The 26,167-nt window shown below is 40.1% G+C and overlaps 6 protein-coding genes across 15 annotated transcripts; all 6 read left to right on the top strand.

The window, feature by feature from the left end:
- Positions 1–191: 191 nt before the first annotated feature.
- LOC124308642 (feline leukemia virus subgroup C receptor-related protein 2-like) lies at positions 192–3,925 on the top strand. 10 transcript variants are annotated; one of them, XM_046771527.1, is made up of 7 exons: positions 192–305; positions 1,726–1,882; positions 2,040–2,509; positions 2,581–2,795; positions 2,865–2,968; positions 3,039–3,149; positions 3,250–3,925. In XM_046771527.1, the coding sequence occupies exons 2-7, from the start codon at positions 1,824–1,826 to the stop codon at positions 3,563–3,565; spliced, it is 1,275 nt and encodes a 424-aa protein (XP_046627483.1). In that variant the 5' UTR covers positions 192–305; positions 1,726–1,823; the 3' UTR covers positions 3,566–3,925. The 10 variants fall into 10 exon arrangements, with proteins under 10 accessions (XP_046627483.1, XP_046627477.1, XP_046627478.1 ...); XM_046771521.1 differs by having other exon boundaries at positions 193–305; positions 1,666–1,882; positions 2,033–2,509; XM_046771522.1 differs by having other exon boundaries at positions 241–305; positions 1,544–1,882; positions 2,033–2,509.
- A 4,718-nt stretch (positions 3,926–8,643) lies between these two features.
- Positions 8,644–10,594, top strand: LOC124308639 (feline leukemia virus subgroup C receptor-related protein 2-like). The gene is made up of 5 exons (XM_046771513.1): positions 8,644–8,953; positions 9,500–9,711; positions 9,785–9,888; positions 10,001–10,111; positions 10,180–10,594. Exons 1-5 carry the CDS (start codon positions 8,716–8,718, stop codon positions 10,490–10,492), a joined length of 978 nt encoding a protein of 325 aa, XP_046627469.1. The 5' UTR covers positions 8,644–8,715; the 3' UTR covers positions 10,493–10,594.
- Positions 10,595–12,616: 2,022 nt separating this feature from the next.
- LOC124308458 (uncharacterized MFS-type transporter C09D4.1-like) lies at positions 12,617–14,979 on the top strand. Its single transcript, XM_046771188.1, has 6 exons — positions 12,617–13,087; positions 13,164–13,633; positions 13,763–13,977; positions 14,035–14,138; positions 14,225–14,335; positions 14,414–14,979. Exons 1-6 carry the CDS (start codon positions 12,819–12,821, stop codon positions 14,715–14,717), a joined length of 1,473 nt encoding a protein of 490 aa, XP_046627144.1. The 5' UTR covers positions 12,617–12,818; the 3' UTR covers positions 14,718–14,979.
- A 437-nt stretch (positions 14,980–15,416) lies between these two features.
- Positions 15,417–18,860, top strand: LOC124308894 (uncharacterized MFS-type transporter C09D4.1-like). The gene is made up of 6 exons (XM_046772053.1): positions 15,417–15,860; positions 15,935–16,404; positions 16,516–16,727; positions 16,784–16,887; positions 16,971–17,081; positions 17,155–18,860. Exons 1-6 carry the CDS (start codon positions 15,592–15,594, stop codon positions 17,489–17,491), a joined length of 1,503 nt encoding a protein of 500 aa, XP_046628009.1. The 5' UTR covers positions 15,417–15,591; the 3' UTR covers positions 17,492–18,860.
- A 1,510-nt stretch (positions 18,861–20,370) lies between these two features.
- LOC124309492 (uncharacterized MFS-type transporter C09D4.1-like) lies at positions 20,371–22,683 on the top strand. Its single transcript, XM_046773160.1, has 6 exons — positions 20,371–20,819; positions 20,896–21,365; positions 21,496–21,710; positions 21,768–21,871; positions 21,956–22,066; positions 22,145–22,683. Exons 1-6 carry the CDS (start codon positions 20,551–20,553, stop codon positions 22,446–22,448), a joined length of 1,473 nt encoding a protein of 490 aa, XP_046629116.1. The 5' UTR covers positions 20,371–20,550; the 3' UTR covers positions 22,449–22,683.
- A 248-nt stretch (positions 22,684–22,931) lies between these two features.
- On the top strand, positions 22,932–25,747 carry LOC124308895 (feline leukemia virus subgroup C receptor-related protein 2-like). Its single transcript, XM_046772054.1, has 6 exons — positions 22,932–23,592; positions 23,667–24,136; positions 24,248–24,459; positions 24,521–24,624; positions 24,708–24,818; positions 24,892–25,747. Exons 1-6 carry the CDS (start codon positions 23,324–23,326, stop codon positions 25,226–25,228), a joined length of 1,503 nt encoding a protein of 500 aa, XP_046628010.1. The 5' UTR covers positions 22,932–23,323; the 3' UTR covers positions 25,229–25,747.
- Positions 25,748–26,167: the final 420 nt, after the last annotated feature.

The following is a 26,167-nucleotide window of genomic DNA, read 5'->3' as shown; positions in this document are numbered from 1 at the left end:
AACATTATTTACGCAGTTGCGATTATTTCATATGAATAAATGTGTCAGTAATGAATGTTCGATTGGGGAACGTTGTCAAGTATTGGCTAATTTACATAACTTAGATAACAAGTATGAAACAGCTGCGATACAGTCATACCGATAACATTACATGCCATGTGAAATCTTCATAGTGTGTAATTACCTTATTATATTGATACAAAATACGTAGAGGCGGTAAACACCATATTAACGTCCGGCTCTCACCCCGTTCTATTTCTTTGGCTGATTCTTCACTACGTTTCTAAGGACAAAGTGAATGACAGGTATTTTTTGGGATCTTTTACTTGGGATATGATGGCTGAAAACTTAAATTATCGGTACTGATTGCATTAAAAAAAAAATATATAATGCTCACAAAACGTAGAACATGTTTCGGACTAGGAGGCCGTGCCTTGGACTTGGTAGCTATATGAATTTTAATTTTTTTAACAACGTCTGAAAGTTCTGAGCATAGAAACGAACAGTTCGAGCTAGGTCCGATAACGGGTTTTTATTTCATTTTTATTTTTCCCATTCTTAATTTTTGAGTAATCGATATTTTATTCCGCGAATATCTGCCGCAGCAGGTTACTCGAAGCGTGTTTAATTTGTGCTCGAATGAATTAAGAAACTGAACACTGCAAAAAGAAACTCATTGACATGGTATACTCAGAATCATTATTCAATAATTCTTAAAACCTGCATAACTGCATTCCAATACGAATAATTAGATTTAATAACTTTGATGATCTGATCTGCCGGTCAAAGGTTATAACAAATTGAAAATATTTTTTTAAGTGGAAATTGTCGAAAGAGGAAATTGTCCTTCTTGAAAACTGTAAGAGATAAAAATCTCTAAAATAAGTCGAGTAATGTAATGTAATAATATATCGGCTACGAAATCAAAAAGAGTAAGGATTGTACGTCGGACGGGTTGGTATGAACTCCTCATATATTATTAAGATCAAACAGAAATCTGAGTCCTTTGCTACGCTTGCTAAAGTTGGTTTTTTAAACTCAAGGCGGCTGTTTTTACGGCCTGTTTACGATGCAGTGATATGACTAACAAGAAAGGTATCCCAAGTCGAGCTCACCAATTTGATTTCTTTCGTAAAATCTTGTAGTAGACTGAAAACTAAGCGACTCCATTTTTTTTTATCTGCTATTAAACACTTTAAGGGGATGAAACCACCCTCCAAAGTAAGGCATGTCAAGATGCGATTTGATAGTTTCACCCACAAGAACATACTTGGTATTTTTTAACCAATCCATCTGGAAAAGTTTTCTCCCAGCGGGAAATGGAAAATGTAATTTTCTTAATTGAAAAAGAAACTGCCAAACCGCCTCTTGACACGCCTTACTTTGCAGGATGGTTTTATCTCCATAAAGTGTTGATTGGTAAGTAAAAACAATAATTATATGTGTCGTTCGATTTTTAGTCTACTATAACATATCATAAAATAAAAAAGGAATATTTAGGACAACCGTTGTACACTCGTATTTGATTATAAACATCTTTCAGTGAGAATAGTAAAGCTATCCATTAGAATAGCATTTCATAGGTGGTGAGGTCAGAGTGTGGTTATCGAGAATCCTGATCGAAAGCAACTCCGCAGCTAATAAAGGATACATTTTTTTAAAAAGTGTTCGAAAATAATGAGGAATCAACAAATCACTGACAATAACGTCATGAATCCTCTTAAGACTGAACACACAGAGGAAAACGAGGACACCGCGAGTGGCAGTCCGTTGAAAGTCCGGGTTTTCAAAAGACGGTGGCTTCAGCTATTCTTGTATGTCTTATGCAGTGTATGCAGCAGCTATCAATATCCTCAATTCACGATCATCGGCCACATAATAAGTAGGTAAGACAATTATTCAACATCGGCAACGGTATTCCACTTCTTGTACACGAACATAGATGAGTGTTCAAACTTCGAAACGAAAGAGAAACCAGAATTCAAGACCTTGACTCGTGCGCCTATATCATGTATACTAACGGAAACCGGAGGCTTCAGGTACTACGATGTCTCGGTGTTAGCGGTAGCATCGACCAGCATCGTGTTGATGGTGTCCTACTCAGTTTTCTTCTTCCCTGCCTTGTTTTTGACGGAACGGATAGGCCTGAAATGGACGGTCGTGATAGGGTCCGTATTAACGTGTCTCGGAGCTTGGATTAAGGTCTTTTCAGCAGCCCAAGATCGTTTTCCGGTGCTGCTGACAGGGCAGGCCATGGTCGCCGTAAGCCAGGTTTTCATTGTTCCTGTGCCGGGAAAATTGGCGGCTGTCTGGTTTGGAAAAGACCAACTCGCCTTCGCAACCGCCATCGGCTGTTACGCAGTTCACGCCGGCTTGACGATCTGCTTCCTTACCATTCCGACTTTCGTCAGAAATCACGACGACGTCGAGGAAATCGGGCCTGAATTGTCCGCCACTTACTGGATACTCGCGATTGCATGTACCGTTGTAACATTGGCTGTACTTGTTTGTGAGTCGTCGCATTTTTCCGCCAACGAGGACGCCGAATTTGTTTGTCAACCGATTCTATTCTCCCAAAAGTTTTTCAGAACGAACCTTCTATGCCACCGAGCGAGTCGCGGGCGCTTCAAAAATCCACGTACGAACGTCTTGATAAAGGAGTTTTAATGTCGGTAAAAAAATTAGTAACGAAGAACAGGAATTTCGTCATTCTTTGGAACTCCTATGGCTTGATTATTAGCGTGTTTTACTCAACGGCAACAGTTTTGAATCCATTGATCTTAACTCACTTCAAGGTAACGTTACTGTGCACTTTGTATGTTTCTGTAGCGCCGTACACCCTCAGTTATACTCGTTTCTTGTAGAACAGCGAAGTTGAAGTTGGAATAATGAATATGTTGCAATGCATTCTGGGGACCACAGGTTCGGTAATCATCGCATCAGTTCTTGACAAAACGAAAAAATTTAGGTTAGTTAACCGTAGCTGTGACGCATAACGATTTGCGAACGGTTGTAACTACAGCGTTCAACAATTACAGAGTCATTGCCATCACCGTGAGCAGTTCATCCGTACTTTGCGAAATACTTTTCGCTGTGACCTTGAACTTGGAAATTCAATGGACGGTGTTTTTGTCAACTTCGCTTTACGGGTAAACATATCACTGCGATCAGACTGGAATTTGATCGGTCATCGAAGTCACATGTACTCGCGTTTCCCAATAAGAATACACCCAACCGTTTCTGTTCCAGCATTGCCCTCACGAGTTTTAATGCGATCGGATTTGAATTATGCGCCGAAGCGACTTACCCCGAGTCTCAGGCACTGTCAACGGGGATTTTGAGCATAGCGGGCCAAATTTACGGTGTTTTCATAAGTCTCGTTGTCGTCAAGCTGATGGACGTCTACGGAGATACAGCTGGACACGCCGCCATTCTCGTAATTCTCAGCCTGGGAACTCTGTTGACAGTATTGAATAAAATTGATCTGCGTAGGCAAAAAGCTGAAGAATATGCCGCGCGATATAATGCGCTAAGCCAAGGAGTGTCAGATGAAATCGTTAAGTGATGTTGATTCTATCAGCCTTCTTCCACGATTCGAGTTCGCTCTCATTATTACAAATGACAACCCAGGAGAGTAATTGCTTGAAACTTCTTGACAGAAGCGAAATGTTTTCGTCAGCCGCAAATTAATCATCAAGAATTGAGCGTCATAGAGATCGGGCATCGAGATAATTTATACTAGTACTCACGAAGTTCGTTGATTCGTTGCGTTTGGAGAGTGTTGGAACAATTTCAGTACTCTGGATTTGTGCGTGAAGTTTCATTGAACGGAATAAATTAACTTTATCGGGTTCCGTGTGCGATTTTCGTGCGGTACCAATGTCAAGGGGAATTATACGAATGAAAATTCCTAACATCTTGTGTCCGAAGTTTGTTTCACAGTTGATTGCAATTCGTTCCTTACATACCATCCCGCCCCTTTGTAGAACTTGGACTATCAGTCCTGGATTGAGTGGACCATCGGTTCCTCTATCCCGGTAACTGTATATGACTATATGAATCTATATTATTTTTCAAAGTTGAAATGGTATCACGTTGACAGAGTGTTGGAATTAAAAGATTATGCAATAAATTGCAGACGTCGATTATGATCGCGTTTCGTGGTTTCCTCAACTTAGGTACATTCAGAGGGGGGGAAAAAAAAAGAAACTGTACATTCCGGCTGCTCAAGACTTGCGTAAAGAGTATAGGCCGTAGTTCTCATAATCTGCGTGTACGTGGGATCAAAAAAGTTATATTTCAGAATTTTGTCTTTAAAATGCGATCGTCTATTTTTTGACGCTGTCACGAGCAACGTTATTAAGCTTGTCTTGTTAAGAAATGAACACCCTAGCTCCTCACTAGCAGATTTCTTTCCACTTCCGAAAACCGATTGTTCGTCATAAGGACAAGTTTTTGCTCTATCTACAATCCCAAACTCACGTTATTTGAAATTGTACGGTATTATTTGTCAAGTCCACGTGTATATACCTAAAAGTCTGAATTTTTTTCAATCCACCGAGTTTGAGAGTTTTTTTTTTAGATATGGTAATTATGTTGTATTGAATATTGAAATTTGTTGAATAGCTGTGTTGGCTGAACAAATACACCCAAAGAGGCGTGTACACGTATGGCAATTGCTGGTCTGCACGAAGTTGCAGGCAGTTTACTCGAGGCTAATATGCCACGTAAAGAGTGGCAATCTAAGTCGTGGACAGGAAGCAAAGACGGAGAATCTTGCGAATCTTACGGACAGCCGAACAGGAATGATTGAATGTTCAATTATTTAAAGCGTTAGAAAGTCTTTTCACATAACGAGTCATAGGGAAATGTATAATCAACACAGTCAATCAGCCCTCAAAGGCCGATTCTTCAAATTTCAGGTATTTTCTCGTTCATCGTCCTTCTCAAATGAAACTGCAACCCTCGAAGCTTAGAAAACCAGCAGAGCCTTAGATTTTTCCAAAGTTTTCTACATTTTTCAACAAGTCAGGCAAATATTGTAATATTTTTACCTTCGTATAAAGGTCGCGCAATTAAACAATTAAAATTATGAAGCCTTGGACTTGTACGGTGCGTATGTTTCACGACGATACGAGAAAGACCTCGTCGGCTAGGTTTGGCCCTTTGTTGTTTCAAGGCAAAAGCGAGCGGTGTCTTTTTTCCACTTGTGTACTCTGTCGTCGGAATTTATAGATCAGCGTTCGTGCCACAACGAGAAATTCAAGTTGGGTGGTACTACTTAACTGAATCAACAATTCTTTGTATCGTTACCTTTAAAGAAAAAACACGATGCGAAAAACAATAATATTCAACGATTACTATTGGACCGCGAGGGAAGATACCAGTAAGTCGAAATGGAATGGTCCGACTGAAACAACTGGAATGAAGTGGCAAAAGAAAAAAAGGGGGAAAAAAAATTTCAACGGGAAGAAAAGAAACAATTTTAACACGTAGCCGCATGTTGTAAGCATACAATTGGCGCTATATTTATTTGCATTTTAGTCTGGGCGAGGTGACATGCGAACGACGTCATACGGCACGTATATCAATATAAAATTGTGATCAGTAAACGATCTCTCGTTTGTTATAAAAATAATTCCTTCCAGTTTTGACCGCCTGAATACTATTATGTAAGCGTCAATGTTTTCTTTATTCCGTCACGTCTGGTTGCCAGAAATATTGTTTGCCAGTTTTTTTGCTAACGCAAATGATTATTCTAGGAGTGAAAATGTTTGGATAATAACTTGGTAATAAATGATTTCTCTTGATGGAATCAGGGGGGTTTTTACCTAATAGAGTTACAATTAACTGCGTCGTACTCGTAAAAGAATCGAGGAGCATGTTTACAAAAATCTGTCAGAATTTGGTCAATAACAGGAAAAGACTCTTTTTCATTCCTGTCGAAATTGAGAGGCAAAATTACAAAATTACATTTCAAACACGGAGGAAATGTTTGTTGTTTAACTTACAAAACAGTTCTGCAGACTGTTTCAATGTTGAAAAGTGAGTATGAAATTTGTAATCCACGTTGGAAAAAGCCGAGAAACACAGCTGCGAAATTCGTATTTGTATCAATTTGCATCGCGTAAGATCCTCGTTTGACGTGTTGCGTCTCGTAAGGAATGAGTCAGTCATCGTTTGAATCAAAAGTTTGTAAGAGAGATAGAAAAAAAAAAACTGTTGAATAAATCTCCAGCACTATAATTATGTTATTTTCATCAATAATAGTAAACATAAATGAAAGAATGTTCCTTCCGTTGAATATTATAAATGAATATGAGTGTATTTTAATGGCAGAAGATAATTTTTCGACGTCAACAACGTGAGAAATGGGTTTCTAATTAAGACGTTCCGAACGATTAAATTCTGGTGTTCTTCCAACGATCTTAATGTCTTTATGCACACTTTGGATCGAGGAAAAAAAAAACTTTCACAAGCAATTATCTTCGAATTGGATAAATATATTTATATATTAGTGTTATTACGGTACAACAAATGTTCATCGATAATTATATTTACTTGGTATACTTACACCATAAAGTAATATTTTTTAAATGATTTTCCGACAATTCTTTATGCAAAGCTGGCCAATAAAGATATTAGCCGAAAAACATTAGAATCGGATCAACAATACCAGAGTTTAAGCATCTTGCATGTTTAGATATGAAAGAATGACTGAAACTGTCGATCTTTATTTAGTTTGTAATGCAAATAATGTTGGTGCAGATGTTTTTTTCATCGTTTTTCTCTACCTTCCCAACTTTAAATTGAGACGGACCAAGCCAACTCGTCGTTAATGGCATGACGTTTGTTTGCCATGTTTAATAATGGTCTGAATTTAGTTGAATGAAGCAATCAATCGTTGATTGGGAAATGTAATGTGCAAATGCGCTGAAAACTAATATTATTGCAGCAGTGCTGTTGGTGTGAACCAAATGAGTGCAGTCCTGCCCAGAATGGTTATCAAGTTAGCAAATACACGATGAGAATTCTATTTCTTGAAATAACGTGTTTTTTTAATGCTGGCGTGCAGTAGTGTTTTTATGACGACATGCAGCTGCACTTTGCGCGATTATTTAGACTTGTGGAAAGTCAATGTTTCCGTTAGTTTTTTATTGGCGGTATTGAAAGGACGATGTGGTTTCACGCTTGTCATCAACAACACTCTATCTTACCCTAACGAATGATAACGAGTGTAGAATCAGATACCAAATTGATTACTGGGTACGTGATTGTTGTCATAAAAGACTGGGGTATGACACTTGAGGTTGTCATGATCATTAGAAATACGGTGAAAGTTGTAATATTTATAAATAAAATCATTCGTTCGGGCTTTTTGTAGCCTGTGAAAATGAACTTCATACACTGAGAAAAATTTCATTTGTTACAGTAACTAGAAAAATTGAGTAAAACAGGTATCGTTAAAAAAACTGTTTGAATATTGTTGGAATTGCGAAAAACGAGGTACGCGTAAACATTTTGCGCTATTGTCGATTCTTTTTTTGGCAATTGCAACGCAAAATCAGTTTGTGAGGTTTATTCTACTTTTTTAGTTAAACAAGGCTTTAACGTCAATTTATTCTTGCACAAGCATTAAATTTTCGCAACAGTTGCAAGAAAATATAGCAACAGTGATCGTAATGAGAAAGAATAGTCACGGATACTAGACTTTCTGATAACAGTTGCAAGACTAATTTTCATTTTATACCTCTGATTAAAACAAAGTAATGTCTTGACGTTAAAAGATTTATTTGCTTGTTACATAACTATATTCGACAATATTTTTAATAATTGCATGCAAGTATACAGTTGCTTCATTATCTTTTTTTGATATTTCTTATCCATTCCGGGTTCAATATATGTAATTTCATTCCTGAAATTAACGACTGAACCATTAGCAGTGATAAACGGCATTGTGACGATGCCGTCTTCTAAGGTTGAACTGAAATCCAAGGACGCGATGGGAAATCTGCAACCTTTGACAACGATAATCAGCGACTCGTTGGAGGTAAAAGTCTTCAAAAGGCGTTGGTTTCAGCTCGCATTGTTCATCATTTACTGCGTAAGCAACACTGTTCAGTGGTATCAGTACGCTATCATCAGCAACGTAATACGTCGGTAAGATCTGGAAGACCTTGATCGAAGGGCGGTATGGGTGGGATGGGGGGCCTTCTTTGGGATGTTGAAAAGTTGTTTTCGGGAATTTTTCGACAGAGAGGAATTGAATGGTCATTTTCTAAACTCTAAGGATCTTTTGTTACCAGTTTAAACTACGTTTGGTAATTTTTTCAATTTTTCATTCGAGTTTAGAATATATGATATATTCAATTGCTCCCTATCGAAAAAACTTCCCAAGTCTACTTGATTTTCGACCTCTTAGAGTAGATTCCGCCTCAAAGAGAGAACCCGTATTGAAAATCCGTTGAATGATATCTGTTCAGGTACTACAACGTTTCGTCACTGGCTGTGGAATGGACCAACGTGATTTTTCTGGTTTCGTACATGATTCTTGTGTTTCCACTTTCCTATCTGCTGGACCGCGTTGGTCTGAGATGGACGGTCTTGATCGGTGCAACTGGCACGTGTCTGGGTACCTGGGTGAAGGTCTTTTCCGCATCTCCGAATCGTTTCGCGGTGACCTTTTTGGGCCAGGCAATCATAGCGATATCACAAATGTGCATCGTTCCTGTTCCAGCGCGGCTGGCCGCCTGCTGGTTTGGGAAGACGCAGGTCGCTTTTGCCTGCAGTATCGCCGTATTCAGCCTCCAACTGGGCATAGCCTTAGGGATATTCATGATTCCGTTCGTCGTGAGGAACCATGAAAACTTGGCTGACATCGGGAACGATTTGTCCAACCTTTACTGGGGATTTGCCGTTTATGCCGCTATTGCTGCGATCTCCGTGTTCGTTTGTGAGATTACCAACATTAACCGCCGTTGGAAGGTTGCTCTTGCAAGGAAGGTAACCGGCCCAAGTCGATCTCTTTGATTCGATTTCTTTTTCAATATGTCATAGTTGACTGAAAACTAAGCGAGACGTATTTTTTTTTATCTGCCATTAAACACCTTTAGGTGATGAAACCATCCTTCAAAGTAAGCCAAGTCAAGGGGCAATCTGACGATTTCACCCAGAAGGGAGTAATTTTTTTTTAACTAATCCAACTGGAAAAGTTTTCTCATAACGAGAATTCAAAAATGTAATTTTCTCAATTAGAACAAAAAAAAAAAAAAATCAAAAAACTGCGAAATCGCCCCTTGACCTATCTTACTTTGGAGGGTGGTTTCACCCCCTTAAAGTGTTTAATGGCGGATAAAAAAAAATACCTGTCGCTTAGTTTTTAGTCTACTATAAAATATTACAAAAAACAATCAAATCGGAGAGATGGATCCGGGATACCTTCTTTGTTGGCCTTAATTCTTGCGGTAAAAGCAAACGCGTTTTTTCATTTTACCCGCAGTTTTTCAAGACGAACCACCACTCCCTCCGAGTGACGCCAGAGCGCTTCGAAACGCGAAACGTCTGAATGGTGCGGAAGAGTTTTGGCCAACGATCAAGAGGATCTTGACTAACAAGAGTTTCATTTTACTCTGGAACTCGTACGGCTTGATCTGCGGTGTGTCGACCACATTCGGAGCGCTCATCAACCCGTTATACGTATCTCACTTCAAGGTAATGTTCGATTAGTTATCTTAGCACCGTGCCTCGACTTGTACCATTATTAATTGTTTGAAGTTATTTCCAGACCGGAGAAACGGACACTGGACTGCTTTCGCTTATTTCAACCATTCTGGGTACCTTATGGACACTAGCAGCCGCTGCTGTTCTCGATAGAACAAAGAAATTCAGGTATGAATCAGTACCGTGTCAGGATGCATATAGGAACAGATATCATCCGAGAATTTTATGATAATGTTTTGATCTTGACGATTTACCGTTTCTGAAACGACATATTTTGAAGACTCGTCGCAACTGCAGTTTACGCCTTCGCCTTGATTGCCGACGCGTTGTTTGCTACGAGTCTGATTATGGAGATCAGATGGATGGCTTTTGTGATGGGCATATTCTTCGGGTAAGCTGTGAAGTGCTTCAATTCACGCATGCAATTAGTCGATTGACTTTGAAAATTTGGAATTTCAGGATACAAGTAATCGGCTATCCGACAATTGGATTGGAGCTGTGTATGGAGACGACTTATCCAGAATCCGAAGGTATCACCGCAGGGATTTTGAACATGGCACCTCAATTTTATGGAACTCTGTCGATTCTGATCGTCGGCAGAGTGTTGGAAGCTTACGGTCATAAAGTAGCACACGCCTGTATGTGCGGAGAGTTGACTGTCGGGCTTCTGTTGACGGTTTTCAACAAAATTCAACTTTATCGACAAAAAGCTAGCAAAGTTACTGCCGTATACAATATTGATCCTCAGAAAGCGTTGATAGAGTTTAAGTGAGATCGAATGGAAGGGTGCTGCAAGTACAACTAACTTTGAAAGACCAAAACGCCGACGGAACGAAATCCCGAAAATCAAACTACCGACGGTTTGAAAACGTAGAAAGACCATAAATACGAAATGATGACTTGTTGAAAAATAAATACTGAAAAAACAAATATGTGCATATAAATTTGTACCGACATTCTTTTATTGAGAATGGCCAAAATTACGAAAGGACAAATATTGAATTGCCGACAACTAATTTTTTCAGTTTTGTGGCTGTTTGAAGTATCAGCCGCTCTCAATTTTTTATTTCGGAGCTTTTATTTTTCTGCACCTCCACATTCTGCGCTGTGGTCATTTGTAATGCCGACTCTTCTAAAAATACATTTTCGGACAAGATAGCGTTCGGTTTAACGACCTTTCGGAAAAACAGTTATTCTATCGGGTGATTTATCGAAAATCCCATTTCTCGCATCAATACTCGTATCCCGAAAATTTCCGACTTTTAACCACTCGAACTTTTGGTCTTTCGGAATTTTGACCCTCACCCACCGACACTAGCATAGTGCGTTCATCTGATGTCACATGAGCATAGTCCGTACTGAGAAAGAATCATACTAGCGTATCATGAACGTCTATGCGTTTTTGCGACTTCTAAATTTCAGTTATCAAGTAATCTCTGGCGCTACAGCATGTATTGCTTCCGTCCTTTCTCTCTCGAATAGAGTGTGAAAGCATCTTCACAGTCAAGTTTTGTCAGTTATCGTGAGGAACTTCGTCATCTGAAAATCAATACTTCTGTCAGAATTTAATTACAAGATCGTCGCACGTTGAAAGTGTATTAAATTTATGCATTCATGAGATACGGTGATTCTATGGGGGATGCAAATAAATACAAAACAATCGTAGTTATCGACTGGAGCATCGATGATAATTTTTCAAGGTAAATCAATTTAAAACGGAGAAATAATCTGGTATATTCACTTGATTCCACTCTACGACGAGTTATATTATTCGAAACACATGTAACCCTCTTTAATCGCGATCGTGGAGCGGAATTGAAAAAAACTACTTTTACCGATCGATGTTTGATTTCGGAGGTAATAAAGACGTGGTCAAATCCTTTGCTTAACATGCCATCCCTATAAGGGTGGTCCTTGTTTGGGGTCAAAAAAGTTATCATTGTGACGTCCTCCAGACCTTTTCCGAATCATTCAAAATGTCTGTATGAAGTTTCAAGCTGTTACATCAAGTGGAACACGTGCCTCCAAGAGCTTGGATTTTCATGATCAGTCGAAAAGAACTATCCTTGGCGTTGATTATCGGGTAAATGAAAATATTTCCGTATGAAATTTTTTATTTTTACGAAATTTCACTTGTTGATTGGAAAATATTTGAAATGACTGGTGACCGAACATTTTTTTCTGAACAGCATAGTGTTATTTCGGAAAAAAGATAAAGAACCGTGGGGGAAAAAACATTGAGGTCTGATTTGTTTATATTATTACATAAACAATTCGAATTTGATAGGGAGAAATGTTATTATCCAGCAATATTATTAATTTTGGAATTTTCATTTTTTTTGCCTGATTGGAAGAATTCAAGTTCGTAGAGGCACGTGTTTCGGTTTGTTTTCGTTTGCAACGTTAGACGAATTTTTTTTTCAATGTTTCGGCACAGGTCAGGATGTTGCATTGAAAAACTTTTCGAACCCAAATACAGACCGCCCTGGTACCAATAGGCTCGTATTGTTGTAGGCAAGTATTTTGCGTCCATTTATAACACACCTTGATTAGCGCTTTGAAGAAATCCACCAAGTGACTTATGAATTCCACAGTTCTAGAGAGAACTAACAGCCGTTCTCCATGTTTCGCTTGCAAATGCGCTAATTATAGTCACACAGTTAATCCCATGGCTCGCCCATTCAAAGCCTATTAGCTGATGGGGACATGTTCTTATTACAATTATTTCCAGTAAATTAATTTAGTGACCCTGATATTATTTCATGTATTTACAAGTAATCCCGGCTGAATACACAATAGGTATGGGCTAAACAGGTGTACTACATAGGAAGGTGTTGAGTGTTTGCATTATATTTGATTCATTAGCTATTCTCTGACGATACTTTTTGCGTTGTAGTGATATTGGAACATTGAGGTGAAACGGTTAATGATATAACGTTGTCATGTGATAATTGACGCTTCTCGTCGTTATTAACGTCAGCTTCTACGTTAACTTGACATCACTGTCGGAACACTTTGCATGGTTTGCGAAATAATTGCATAATTGGATAAGTGATTCTCAAGGCACGTGGTGCAAACAATATTGACCAAATTAGAAAATGGTGAAAACCAGGAACTGTGAGAGTACCGATGGGGACGAGAGATCCTTGGCAGAACTGAACAAAGTTTTGATCATACCAGTTTCTGACGTTGAGAAACAACTTGGAGACGCTGACAGAGATGTGAAATGCCCGAAAGTAGACAGCAGCACCACGGAGGTGAAAACCTTCAACACACGTTGGCTTCAGCTCCTACTATTCTTCCTGTGTGGCGCGAGCAATGGGATCCACTGGTATCATTTCACAGTCGTCAACAACGTGGCACGCAGGTCAGATACCACCGCGACAATTCGTATGATCTAACTTCTTCAAGTCCATAATGTCTGGAACTTATCAATTTTCAAGGTATTACGGCGTTTCCTCGTTGGCGATCGAATGGACTACGACGATTTTTATGCTAACATACGTTGTTCTCCTGGTACCAGCTTCTTACTTGATGGATCGCGTTGGCTTGAGGTTGACGGTACTCATAGGCGCTACTGGCACGTGTATCGGGTCTTGGATCAAGGTTTTGGCAACGTCTCCGGATGGTTTCGTCGTGGCATCTATAGGGCAGTGCTTTTTCGCCGTCTCTTATCTTTTCATACTCACCGTTCCCGGGCGATTGGCTGCTTACTGGTTCGGAACCAGTCAAATTGCCTTGGCCACAACCATTGGTTTCTTTGGCCCGCAGGCAGGCTACGTTATTTGTGTTCTCAGTACTTCGATGCTAGTACAAAACCACGAAAGAATTGAGGACATCGGCAACGATTATTCAAGGCTGTTTTGGGCCGGGGCGATTGCCTGCAGCATCGTCACTGTGATCTTATTCCTGCGTAAGTTGTAACGCGTTGCGCAGGAGCGCGACTTTATTGTTTGTTCATTGAGCCTTAAGAATCAATCATAGCGGCGAAGACAGTTGGAATTGTAAATCAATGATCTTCAACAAGGTCTTTGGCTTCCAGTTTTTCAGGACGAACCCGGTCAACCACCGAGCACCGCAAGGGCACTCGCAAAAGTAACCCGCGAATCCCGCAATACGGAAGGTTATTTGTCGGTGTATAAAAGAGTTTTGAGCAACAAGAATTTTCTCATGCTCTGGAACTCATTTGGGCTACTCCTGGGGGCTGTGATGACAATGGGAACTATGCTTAATCCGTTTTACATGATTCACTTCAAGGTAAGGCTCGATTTCAGCTTCGCACCGTTTTTGATTAAATATCAAACTTTATTTTAGGACGATGAAAAAGGCGTAGGAATTCTGTCATTTTTCTCAATTTTGACGGGATGTATCGGCTCTGCTGTGTGCGGTGCGATTCTCGACAAAACGAAAGCATTTAGGTATATACAAGTGTCGGAAATATTTCTTCAAGCAGGTAATCGTTTAGTGATGCCCAAGATTATGAGGGTGATGGCATGAATTTCAGAGTAATCTCCATCGTGGCTAGTTGTACATCAATATTCGGAGCAATTCTGTTCGCGGCAAGCTTCGTGATGGAGATAAAGTGGATGTTATTCGCCAGCTACATACTTTTTGGGTAATAGAACTTCTGCCTCGGATCCCTCTGCAATTCGTTCTGTATCTCCGTCAACTCACTAAATTCATTTCGCTTCAGCGGTCCGGTATTAGGTTACTCAACGGTTGCTATGGATTTGTGTGCCGAAATTACTTACCCTGAACCAGAAGCTATCACCACGGGAATTCTGAACATGGCTACTCAACTGTACGGGTTTTTGCTGGTACTGATTACTGGCAGGATACTTGAAGCCTTCGGAGATGTGGCAGGTCACGGATGTGTGGTCGTGTCACTCGTCCTAGGAACCGTGCTGGTCATCCTTAATAAAGGCGAGCTTCGTCGTCAGAAAGCTGGACAATCAGCTACTGTCAATGAGACACACGCCATCTTTCCCCAGGAATAGACGTTGTAAATTAAGTGATTTTGGTTGCAAATCAATTATAGAAATTTTCCAGATTGATTGTTCAATGTTTTGACCGTCAAATTATACTGAGTTTTCTATACAATGTTTCTCATCGTAGATTGATAATTTTTATGAAAAGCTTCAATTTCGGCGGGTCGATTAATTTCAATTTGATTTCTGTGTAATCAGCCTCAACTTTACAGTAATCATTCATGTGCACTGTAGTCTGACTTCATGTTGATAAAATATCGCTGGTTCATAAGACGTTTCAATAATTTCAACCCGCATCAGATAATCGCTTATAGTTTGTGGTCACATTCTCAAGTAATCGAAGATGAGTTTTGTACCCCGGCAAACAGTTGTGATTTAACATATCCGGGTAAACTTCACGATGTTCGGGGTGAGAAGTATGATACTTTTTGGAATACATTATTCCAAACACAGATCCACAGATAAAATACATTAGTACGTGTTTTCTTACGATCGCGACTGTCGTTATGGATTATTTACATAATAATCATGAATTCAGTTTCCAGTATTCAATACCTCACGCGCCTGTTGGAAAAACAACCGTATGACTTTGCTGTTTGATTGATGTGATACAACGAAGAACTATACAATATTATTTTCAATGTCATGATGCAGATGCGAATTATAGACCTTGCCAGAGATGAAGCTATAAATTTGAGTCTTTTCTTGATAAGTGTAACAGTATTATCGGAGTGCGGATACGGTGACACTCATTGTTAAAACGCTGACGAAACCTCAAGTTATAGAGTTCACGGGTGAAAATAATTATTAATTCGGGCTGAATCATCGGAATATTGGTTTCATGCCGTTGAGTAGAACTAACATACAGTGAGTTGAATGAAAAATGGTGATAGTGGAGAATAGCGTGATTATAAACGAGGATAGCAAGTCCTTTTCCAAAGCATGCGAAGTTTTGACGATGCCCGTATCGAATGGCGATGCTGAATTTGGCGAGAAAAAAATCGACGACAACTTGTCGAAAGTCGTTGAAAGTTTAATGGAAGTCAAACTCTTCAAGAGACGCTGGCTACAGCTCGTGCTGTTCTTAATTCTCGCCATAAGCTGTGGGATGCACTTTGGCCAGTTTATGATCATCGGCAATATAACGCGCAGGTCAGTTCCCACTGCGACAACTAGCCTCCAGTTTTCAGTTTGATCAATCAGTATGACCGTTACCATTGTTGAAGGTTCTACAACGTTTCTTCACTGGCGGTGGAATGGACCGTCACAATTTTCATGATAGCATACGTGATTCTGCTGATACCGGTCTCTTGTTTGACGAATCGCATCGGTTTGAGACGGACCATTCTGATAACCACGACGGGCGTATCCCTCGGCTGTTGGATTAAGGTTTTCGCAGCATCTCCGGACCGATTTGACTTAGCAATTTTCGCGCAACTCTTGTTTGGCGTGTTCCAAGTCTTCGTCCTCAGCGTTCCTGGCCGATTAGCTTCTTATTGGTTTGGGCCAAAAGAAGTCGCCCTGGCCACAGCCGTCGGTTTCTACGGACCTCAGGCGGGCATGATTGTTTGTTCCCTGACTGTTCCCACGGTCGTTGAAGATCATGAAAATATCGAAGACATCGGAAGGGATTTCTCGTTCATTTTTTGGCCACAGGCAATCGGGTCCAGCATTCTCACCTTCATATTATTTTTTTGTAAGTTATTGTCGCAGACTTACTGTAAGAAATATTTTAGCCACCGACATTCATAAAAAATTAATTGATGCAATAAAATTACGAACCCTGAACGTGGTCTTTGTTTTCCAGTTTTTCTCGACGAACCGCGCTTACCACCGAGTGGTGCAAGGGCGTTACAAAAAGTCAACCACGAATCAGCGGTTTTGGGCTTTCTGCCAACGTGTAAAAGGGTCCTGAAGAACAGGAGTTTTCTCATGCTGTGGAACAGCTTTGGCTTAATTATGGGTGTGGCATTGGCATTGGGCGTCCTATTGAATCCGCTTTACACTGCTCATTTCAAGGTAACGTTTGTACAGAGATTATATGGACAAGTATTGAATATTTGACTGAATTTCAGGACGATACTAGGAGTGTTGGATATCTGTCAATTTGGCTGAGTGTGATTGGGGCGATTGGATCAATAACCTGTGGTACGATTCTCGACAAAACGAAGGCGTTCAGGTATGAGTGCAATTCAAATTGCTTGAAGCAGGAAAACTGCACAATTATGTCCATGATTGTCAACGTCATTGAATAAATTACAGAAAGCTCTCGATCGTCGTCTGTTGCTTGTCAGTCCCTGCAACGTTGTTGTATGGGTCAAGCTATATGCTGGAATTGAGATGGATGGTATTTGCGACTCTCCTACTATGCGGGTGAATAAAGTGTCTGACATGATGGTATGATGCGTTTTTTTCATATCAATATTTCGTGTTTTTCGTGTTTCAGAGCTCCCGTGATCGGATATGGAACAATTGGAACGGAATTATGCGTGGAAATAACTTATCCTGAGCCAGAATCAATCACCACCGGAATTTTAAACATGTCACCTCAGATCTATGGGTTTTTTTTGGTATTCCTCACCGGCAGGATGTTGGAAAACTACGGCGATATAGCGGCAATCGGGTGTATTTGCGCATCTCTCGTTCTGGGAACTATATTAGTAATTTTGAATAAAAGCGAACTCCGACGCGAGAAAGCTAGGCAACTCACCAGCAGATACATCGCTGTTCCCGTCAAAGAATTGACAGAGTTGAAATCTCACGATTCGAGAGCCGCTTCGTGATATTCTTATAGTATTTTTGAAGGGACTCAAATGAAATATTTAAAAAATATCGAAATATTGCATTTTGGAGCTTAAACTGTGTGTTTATGTTGTGCACGCAGTCTAACATCCTCAATATTCTTTTCAACGATTCATCGTTCCAGTGCCTCTTGTTTCAGAAAAATTGAACAAGACTGGGACTACTTGCTTGTTAAATGCATGTGGATTGATTTTAACGGTTAAAATGATGCCTGAAATACGAATATGAGAGCCTCTTGTACATACCTTGATCATTGCGTACTTTGAAACACGTCAGCTGTTCAGGGGCATAGTAACATTTATGGGAAGAAAAAGTCAGCTGTCATCAACAGTGGAGTACAATGAATGTTAAACCTAAGTTTCGATAATTCATTATGTACGACCAACGGTCATCGTGATGTTAAGATTTCAGCATCCCGATGTATGTGTTTCGGGTTTTTCCTCCTGATTTTCGAAGCGCAAATAAACGGCATCTTTGGAAATCCATCGATGGCATCTGATATGTATACAGTGATGATATACAGTGAATGTATTGCAAAATATGTGAAAGATACACGCGTAACGTCTGAATATGCAAACTTCAGTTCAGATAAGTTGTTCCCTCTTGCAATCAAGACGCATTAACATCGTGTAACTTGGCACAATGTTTCCGCACACACATTTATTGTTTTTCATATTTTTTAAGCGAAAACTCGTTTAGGCGCACTGCGCATACTTTTTTCTTGGTAGTGAATGAGACTGATTGTGAGCACTTATGCTCAGCTATCTGCTTGGGTGACGCGCATTTGCGTGAACGCGGCTCGAGTCTACTTCGGCCAAGGTTCAGTAAAACACGCTGTACATCTTGCTAATAATTAAATTTTAATAAAAGTAATTATCGCCAATAAATTATTGATATTTTTCTTGGAGTATAATTTATTATATTGCGCGTGTGTTCGTGCTTAAATTTTTTAGATTTTGTTGTGTATATTGTGACGGAGATTTTCGCTGCGACTCGGCCATCCGGAGATGAGACCGAGAACTTATCGTGTAGAAAATAAATTGGGGATCTGCGATGAAAGCTGGAAAAATTCATCCTACAAAACACGTCGGGAACCTTTGTTGGGCGTCTAGCGTGGTCAACACGCCTCTCAATCGTCAGCTGCGCTAATCCTTGGCTGTACTCTTCTGCACGAGATAGCTCAGTACCGCGGAGAGGGAAGGAGTAATTTTGTACAGATGAATAAAGAACACTTGTACGCTACGCAAATTAACAAAAAGCAAGATAAAAAAAAAATATATATTCTTTACTGGAAGCGATAAGCAATAAAAAAAAAAAACAGAAAAGCAACATAATACTCAATATGCTCTTGGCAAACTCGATGCAAAAATAAAGAAATACAAAATATCGAATCAATCTTAAATTTACTTGCGCAAGTCGGACTCTCGGTAACAACCTACAATAATAAAACCATAACAAAAAATTACTCGAAAGCGTTAATGGCAGTCGTACTTCACAAAACTGAGGCGCTAATCGTCACGTATTTCAACTTAAGATTAATTAATTTATACCGAATTTTTTTTTCTTTTTTGAGAATGGCCAAGATTACGAAAAGAAAAACATCGAATTGTGGAAATACCGAAGAGTCAAAAAGTCGAATTTTCAAATCACAGGCACGTGCCTTTGACGAAAATCTACGAATCCGAATTCATCAATAACGACTAACCAAACACTCGAATGTTCAAAAACCTGGAACCCATTAAAGACAGAATGGCCATAATGCCGAAAGGACGGATGACGTCAGAAACTCATAAATTCTCTACAACGCCACACATATCCAGTGGACGGTATCTAGTGCCATCTTGTACAACTCTGCTTGCATAATTATGACAATCGTCTCGCGCTCTTTCGGCTTTTTGGCCATTATGCATTTTCCCGATCGTAATTTTGCTCCCACTGAACTTTGATTGTCGGCAACTAATTTTTTCGCTTTCGCGGCTGTTCGAAGTATCAGCCGCTCTCAATATTTAATTTCGAAGCTTTTATTTTTCTGTATCTTCACATTCTGTGCTTTGGTCGTTTGGCATGCAGCCTGTTCTGAAAATACTTTTTCGGATAAGAGAAGGTTTGGTTGAATAAACTTTCGGGAAGACAATTATTCTGCTGGATGACTTATCGAAAATCCAAACTTCGGTACGCTGATCATTCGTGGTTTTAAAACTCGTATCTCGAAAATTTCGGACTTACAATCATCCGCGTTTTTGGTCTTTCGGAATTTTGAAACCCACCCCAATAATCAAAGCGATCGTTTCATATTGTTACATAAACAATTCGAATTTGACAGGAAGAAATGTTCTGATCCATGAAACTTTGTAATTTTGTGATTTGTTTACCTGAATGGAAAAATTCAAGTTCGTAGAGGTACGTGTTTCGGTTTATTCGATCGTTCGAAACTTTACGCAAATTTGTTTTTTCGATGCTTTGGAATACGTCAGGGTGTTACGATGAAAAATTTTCCAAACGCCAAATGTTAACAGCTATTCTCCGTGTTCCAGATGCAAATCCAGGTGTTCCGATATATCAAGAGGAGGGCATACATACTCATAATAGCACAGTTCATCCCATCCTTCTCCCCAGCGAAGCTTATCAACTGATGGGGACATGTTCTTATTACTATGACTTTCAATAAATCATTTAAGACAGACACTCTGATATCACTTCACATTTTCACAAATTATCCCGGCTGAATATACAATAGGTATGAGTTGAACAGGTGTATTATACAGGAAGGCGTTGAGTGTTTGCATTTTGTAAAGGTCTTTAGCTAACCTCCGTCGATTCTTTTTGAGTTGCAGTGATAGTAGAACATTGATGAGAAATGAACGGTCAATGATACAACGTTGTGATGTGGTAATTGACACTTTTCCTCGTTAATGACGTCGGTGTTTACGTCAACCTAAAATCACTGTCGGAACACTTTGCATGGTTTGCGAAATAATTGCATAATTGGATAAGTTATTCTCAAGGCACGTGGTGCAAACAATATTGACCAAATTAGAAAATGGTGAAAACCAGAAACTGTGAGAGTACCGATGGGGACGAGAGATCCTTGGCAGAACTGAACAAAGTTTTGATAATACCAGTTTCTGACGTTGAGAAACAACTTGGAGACGCTGACAGAGATGTGAAATGCCCGACAGTAGACAGCAGCACCACGGAGGTGAAAACCTTCAACACACGTTGGCTTCAGCTCCTACTATTCTTCCTTTGTGGCGCGAGCAATGGGATCCACTGGTATCATTTCACAGTCGTCAACAACGTGGCACGCAGGTCAGATACCACCACGACAATTCGTATGATCTAACTTCTTCAAGTCCATAATGTCTGGAACTTATCAATTTTCAAGGTATTACGGCGTTTCCTCGTTGGCGATCGAATGGACTGCGACGATTTTTATGCTAACATACGTTGTTCTCCTGGTACCAGCTTCTTACTTGATGGATCGCGTCGGCTTGAGGTTAACGGTACTCATAGGCGCTACTGGCACGTGTATCGGGTCTTGGATCAAGGTTTTGGCAACGTCTCCGGATGGTTTCGTCGTGGCATCTATAGGGCAGTGCTTTTTCGCCGTCTCTTATCTTTTCATACTCACCGTTCCCGGGCGATTGGCTGCTTACTGGTTCGGAACCAGTCAAATTGCCTTGGCCACAACCATTGGTTTCTTTGGCCCGCACGCAGGCTACGTTATTTCTATTCTGAGTACTTCGATGGTAGTACAAAACCACGAAAGAATTGAGGACATCGGCAACGATTATTCAAGGCTGTTTTGGGCCGGGGCGATTGCCTGCAGCATCGTCACTGTGATCTTATTCCTGCGTAAGTTGTAACGCGTCGCGCAGGAGCAGTGACTTTATTGTTTGTTCATTAAGCCTTAAACATCAATCATAGCGGCGAAGGCAGTTGGAATTGTAAATCAATGATCTTCAACAAGGTCTTTGGCTTCCAGTTTTTCAGGACGAACCCGGTCAACCACCGAGCACCGCAAGGGCACTCGCAAAAGTAACCCGCGAATCCCGCAATACGGAAGGTTATTTGTCGGTGTACAAAAGAGTTTTGAGCAACAAGAATTTTCTCATGCTCTGGAACTCATTTGGGCTACTCATGGGGGCTGTGATGACAATGGGAACTATGCTTAATCCGTTTTACATGATTCACTTCAAGGTAAGGCTCGATTTCAGCTTCGCACCGTTTTCGATTGAATATCGAACTTTATTTTAGGGTGATGAAAAAGGCGTAGGCATTCTGGCATTTTTCTCAGCTTTGACGGGATGTATCGGCTCTGCTGTGTGCGGTGCGATTCTCGACAAAACGAAAGCATTCAGGTATATACAATTGAGAAATATTTCTTCAAGCAGGTAATCGTTTAGTGATGCCCAAGATTATGAGGGTGATGGCATGAATTTCAGAGTAATCTCCATCGTGGCTAGTTGTACATCAATATTCGGAGCAATTCTGTTCGCGGCAAGCTTCGTGATGGAGATAAAGTGGATGTTATTCGCCAGCTACATACTTTTTGGGTAATCGAACTTCTGCCTCGAATCCCTCTGCAATTCGTTCTGTATCTCCGTCAACTCACTAAATTTATTTCGTTTCAGCGGTCCGGTATTAGGTTACTCAACGGTTGCTATGGATTTGTGTGCCGAAATTACTTACCCTGAACCGGAAGCTATCACCACGGGAATTCTGAACATGGCTACTCAACTGTACGGGTTTTTGCTGGTACTGATTACTGGCAGGGTACTTGAAGCCTTCGGAGATGTGGCAGGTCACGGATGTGTGGTCGTGTCACTCGTCCTAGGAACCGTGCTGGTCATCCTTAATAAAGGCGAGCTTCGTCGTCAGAAAGCTGGACAATCAGCTACTGTCAATGAGACACACGCCATCTTTCCCCAGGAATAGACGTTGTAAATTAAGTGATTTTGGTTGCAAATCAATTAAAGAAATTTTCCAGATTGATTGTTCAATGTTTTGACCGTCAAATTATACTGAGTTTTCTATACAATGTTTCTTATCGTAGATTGATAATTTTTATGAAAAGATTCAATTTCGGCGGGTCGAATAATTTTAATTTGATTTCTGTGTAATCAGCCTCAACTTTACAGTAATCATTCATGTGCACTGTAGTCTGACTTCATGTTGATAAAATATCGTTGGTTCATAAGACGTTTCAATAATTTCAACCCGCATCAGATAATCGCTTATAGTTTGTGGTCACATTCTCAAGTAATCGAAGATGAGTTTTGTACCCCGGCAAATAGTTGTGATTTAACATATCCGGGTAAACTTCACGATGTTCGGGGTGAGAAGTATAATACTTTTTGGAACACATTATTCCAAACACAGATCCACAGAAGTAAGATACATTAGTACACGTTTTATCACGATCGCGACTGTCGTTATGGATTATTTACATAATAATCATGAATTCAGTTTTCAGCATTCAACACCTCACGCGCCTGTTGAAAAAACAACCGTATGACGTTGCTGTTTGATTAATGTGATACAACGAAGAACCATACAATATTATTTTCAATATCATGATGCAGATGCGAATTATAGACCTTGCCAGAAATGAAGCTATAAATTTGAGTCTTTTCTTGACAAGTGTAACAGTATCATCGGAGTGCAGATACGGTGATCTCATTGTTAAAACGCTGACGAAACCTCAAGTTATAGAGTTCACGGTTGAAAATAATTATTAATTCGGGCTGAATCATCGGAATATTGGTTTCATGCCGTTGAGTAGAATTAACATACAGTGAGTCGAATGAAAAATGGTGATGGTGGAGAATAGCGTGATTACAAACGAGGACAGCAAGTCCTTTTCCAAAGAATGCCGAGTTCTGACGATCTTGGCACCGATTGACGATGCTACATCTGGCGAGAAACAAATAGACGAAAAGTTGGCAAAAGTTGTTGACAGTTTAATGGAAGTCAAACTCTTCAAGAGACGCTGGCTACAGCTCGTCCTGTTATTCATTCTCGGTGTAAGCTGCGACGTGCATGCTTTTCAGTTCGTAATCATCGGCAATATAACGCGCAGGTCAGTTCCCACTGTGACAACTAGCCTCCAGTTTTCAGTTGGATAAATCAGTATGACTCTTACCAATGTTCAAGGTTTTACAACGTTTCTTCACTGGCAGTGGAATGGACCATAACAATTTTCATGATAGAATACGTGATTCTGCTGATACCGGTCTCTTATCTAACGGATCGCCTTGGTTTGAGACGAACCATCCTGATAACGACGACGGGCGTAACCCTTGGCTCTTGGATTAACGTTTTCGCAGCATCTCCGGACCGTTTTGACTTAGCAATTGTTGCACAAGTCCTATTTGGCATGTTCCAAGTCGTCATCTTCAGCGTTCCCGGCCGATTAGCTTCTCATTGGTTTGGGCCAAAAGAAGTCGCCCTTGCCACATCCGTCGGTTTCTACGGAGCTCAGGTGGGCAATATTATATGTTGCTTGACTGTTCCGATGGTCGTTGAAGATCACGAAGATGTCGAAGACATCGGAAGGGATTTCTCGTTAATCTTTTGGCCACAGGCAATCGGGTCCAGCATTCTCACCTTCATATTATTTTTCTGTAAGTTATCGTCGCAGATGTACTGTAAGAAACATTTTCGCCACCGACAATCATAATAAATTAATCAATGTGATGAAATTACGATCCCTGTCCGTGGTCTTTGATTTCCAGTTTTTCTCGACGAACCGCGCTTACCACCGAGTGGTGCAAGGGCGTTACAAAAAGTAAACCACGAATCAGCGGTTTTGGGCTTTCTGCCTACTTGTAAAAGGGTCCTAAAGAACAAGAGTTTTCTCATCCTGTGGAACAGCTTTGGCTTTATTATGGGTGTGGGATTGGCATTGAGCGTACTATTGAATCCATTCTACACTGCTCATTTCAAGGTAACGTTTGTACAGAGATTATATGGGCAAGTATTCTATTGAATATTTGACTGAATTTCAGGACGATACTCGGAGTGTTGGATATCTGTCAATTTCGCTGAATGTGGTTGGAATAGTTGGCTCAGTAATCTGTAGTACAATTCTCGACAAAACGAAGGCGTTCAGGTATAAATGCAATTTCAATTGCTTGAAGCAAGAAAACTGACCAATTATATCCACGATTGTTACAGTCATTGAATGAATTACAGAAAGCTCTCGGTCGTCGTCTGCTGCTTGTCAATCCCTGCAACGTTGTTGTACGGGACAAGCTATATGCTGGAATTGAAATGGATGATATTTGCGACTATGCTACTATGCGGGTGAATAAAGTGCCTGACGTGTTGGTATGATGCATTCTTCCCAAATCAATCTGTCACATTTTTTGCGTTTCAGAGCTCCCGTTCTCGGATATGGAATAATTGGAACGGAATTATGCGTGGAAATAACTTATCCTGAGCCAGAATCAATCACCACCGGAATTTTAAACATGGCAGCTCAGATCTACGCGTTTTTCTTGGTTCTGCTTACTGGCAGGATGCTCGAAAACTACGGGGAGGTTCCCGCATTCGGCTGTATTTGCGCATTCCTCGTTCTCGGAACTATTTTAGTGATATTCAATAAAAGCGAACTCCGACGCGAGAAAGCTAGGCAACTCACCAGCCGATACATCGCTGTTCCCGTCAAAGAATTGACAGAGTTGAAATCTCACGAGTTGAGAGCCGCTCCGTGATATTCTCATATCATTTCTGAAGTGACTCAAGTGAACCATTCTAATAATATCGAAATGTTGCATTTCGGAGCTTAAACGGTGTGTTCATGTTGTTATTGAAATGTCACCTTAGTATTTCTCTCAACCATCCAATACTCCAGTAGCTATCAGTTTAGAAAAATTGTACAAGACAGGGGCTACTAGCTTGATAAATATATGCTGAATGATTTAAAAATTCAAAATGATGGCTGAAAGACGAATATGAGAGACTATTGTGTGTACCTTGACCATTTTATGTCAAAATCTGAGAAACTCACCATTTTATAAGAAATAATCGAAAAAGAGTCTCGATCTAAAGTAGTCTTTATTATATAAAATTTAACCATAGTGATACTTCGTGAACGTAGTATTTATATAAATTCCCTAAACTATTACGAAAGAAATGATCGCAACTCCAATTCATTGATTGATAACCAGGATCTTGATTCTCGTACCACATGAGTGATTTAAACATATGTAATAAATCCTGCAATTCAAGTGCAATCACGTAACGCTGACTTGTTATATTATTTTATTTGCATTTTATAGGTGCGAAGCAATAAGAAAGTCGTTAACATGTGATCAGACTATAACGGTCCACTCAATTTGCTGGTTTTAACAGTATTATTGCTCCATCTTAGACACGATAATTCGAGGTGATATCCTTGACGAGGCTTTAACTCACCAAACAATTCAAAAATAGCACAGGATTTCCAAGTCATTGGAGATTGCATCACTGGAATAGGATTCCTGCCGCCTAAAATGTGAAAAAAGTAGAATAAAGTAGAGAGCCTTGATTACCTGCAGCATCGTTACCTTGGTGTTAATTCTCTGTAAGTTGCAGGATATTCAACAAGAACGATTTCTTGTTTTTCAATAATTTTTCATCTTCGAACTTAGAGGCGAAAACAATCGGAATTC

Source organism: Neodiprion virginianus, chromosome 7 (genome assembly GCF_021901495.1).
Source record: "Neodiprion virginianus isolate iyNeoVirg1 chromosome 7, iyNeoVirg1.1, whole genome shotgun sequence".
Lineage (NCBI taxonomy): Eukaryota > Metazoa > Arthropoda > Insecta > Hymenoptera > Diprionidae > Neodiprion > Neodiprion virginianus.
Note: the sequence above shows the minus strand (reverse complement) of the source record. Positions and strands in the feature narration are given on the sequence as shown.

Excerpts from the sequence above, each read along its gene's own strand:
- LOC124308894 (XM_046772053.1), top strand. The coding sequence starts at position 15,592 with ATGGTGATAGTGGAGAATAGCGTGATTATAAACGAGGATAGCAAGTCC. Across the intron at positions 16,888-16,970 it reads GACAAAACGAAGGCGTTCAG|AAAGCTCTCGATCGTCGTCT; the intron begins GTATGAGTGCAA and ends AATAAATTACAG. Across the intron at positions 17,082-17,154 it reads GCGACTCTCCTACTATGCGG|AGCTCCCGTGATCGGATATG; the intron begins GTGAATAAAGTG and ends TTCGTGTTTCAG.
- LOC124308642 (XM_046771517.1), top strand. The coding sequence starts at position 390 with ATGCTCACAAAACGTAGAACATGTTTCGGACTAGGAGGCCGTGCCTTG. Across the intron at positions 2,796-2,864 it reads TGATCTTAACTCACTTCAAG|AACAGCGAAGTTGAAGTTGG; the intron begins GTAACGTTACTG and ends CGTTTCTTGTAG. Across the intron at positions 3,150-3,249 it reads TTGTCAACTTCGCTTTACGG|CATTGCCCTCACGAGTTTTA; the intron begins GTAAACATATCA and ends TTTCTGTTCCAG.
- LOC124308895 (XM_046772054.1), top strand. The coding sequence starts at position 23,324 with ATGGTGATGGTGGAGAATAGCGTGATTACAAACGAGGACAGCAAGTCC. Across the intron at positions 23,593-23,666 it reads ATCGGCAATATAACGCGCAG|GTTTTACAACGTTTCTTCAC; the intron begins GTCAGTTCCCAC and ends CCAATGTTCAAG. Across the intron at positions 24,137-24,247 it reads CACCTTCATATTATTTTTCT|TTTTTCTCGACGAACCGCGC; the intron begins GTAAGTTATCGT and ends TTTGATTTCCAG.
- LOC124309492 (XM_046773160.1), top strand. The coding sequence starts at position 20,551 with ATGGTGAAAACCAGAAACTGTGAGAGTACCGATGGGGACGAGAGATCC. Across the intron at positions 21,711-21,767 it reads TTTACATGATTCACTTCAAG|GGTGATGAAAAAGGCGTAGG; the intron begins GTAAGGCTCGAT and ends ACTTTATTTTAG. Across the intron at positions 21,872-21,955 it reads GACAAAACGAAAGCATTCAG|AGTAATCTCCATCGTGGCTA; the intron begins GTATATACAATT and ends CATGAATTTCAG.
- LOC124308639 (XM_046771513.1), top strand. The coding sequence starts at position 8,716 with ATGTGCATCGTTCCTGTTCCAGCGCGGCTGGCCGCCTGCTGGTTTGGG. Across the intron at positions 8,954-9,499 it reads TGCGATCTCCGTGTTCGTTT|TTTTTCAAGACGAACCACCA; the intron begins GTGAGATTACCA and ends TTTTACCCGCAG. Across the intron at positions 10,112-10,179 it reads GTGATGGGCATATTCTTCGG|GATACAAGTAATCGGCTATC; the intron begins GTAAGCTGTGAA and ends TTGGAATTTCAG.
- LOC124308458 (XM_046771188.1), top strand. The coding sequence starts at position 12,819 with ATGGTGAAAACCAGGAACTGTGAGAGTACCGATGGGGACGAGAGATCC. Across the intron at positions 13,088-13,163 it reads GTCAACAACGTGGCACGCAG|GTATTACGGCGTTTCCTCGT; the intron begins GTCAGATACCAC and ends TCAATTTTCAAG. Across the intron at positions 14,336-14,413 it reads GCCAGCTACATACTTTTTGG|CGGTCCGGTATTAGGTTACT; the intron begins GTAATAGAACTT and ends ATTTCGCTTCAG.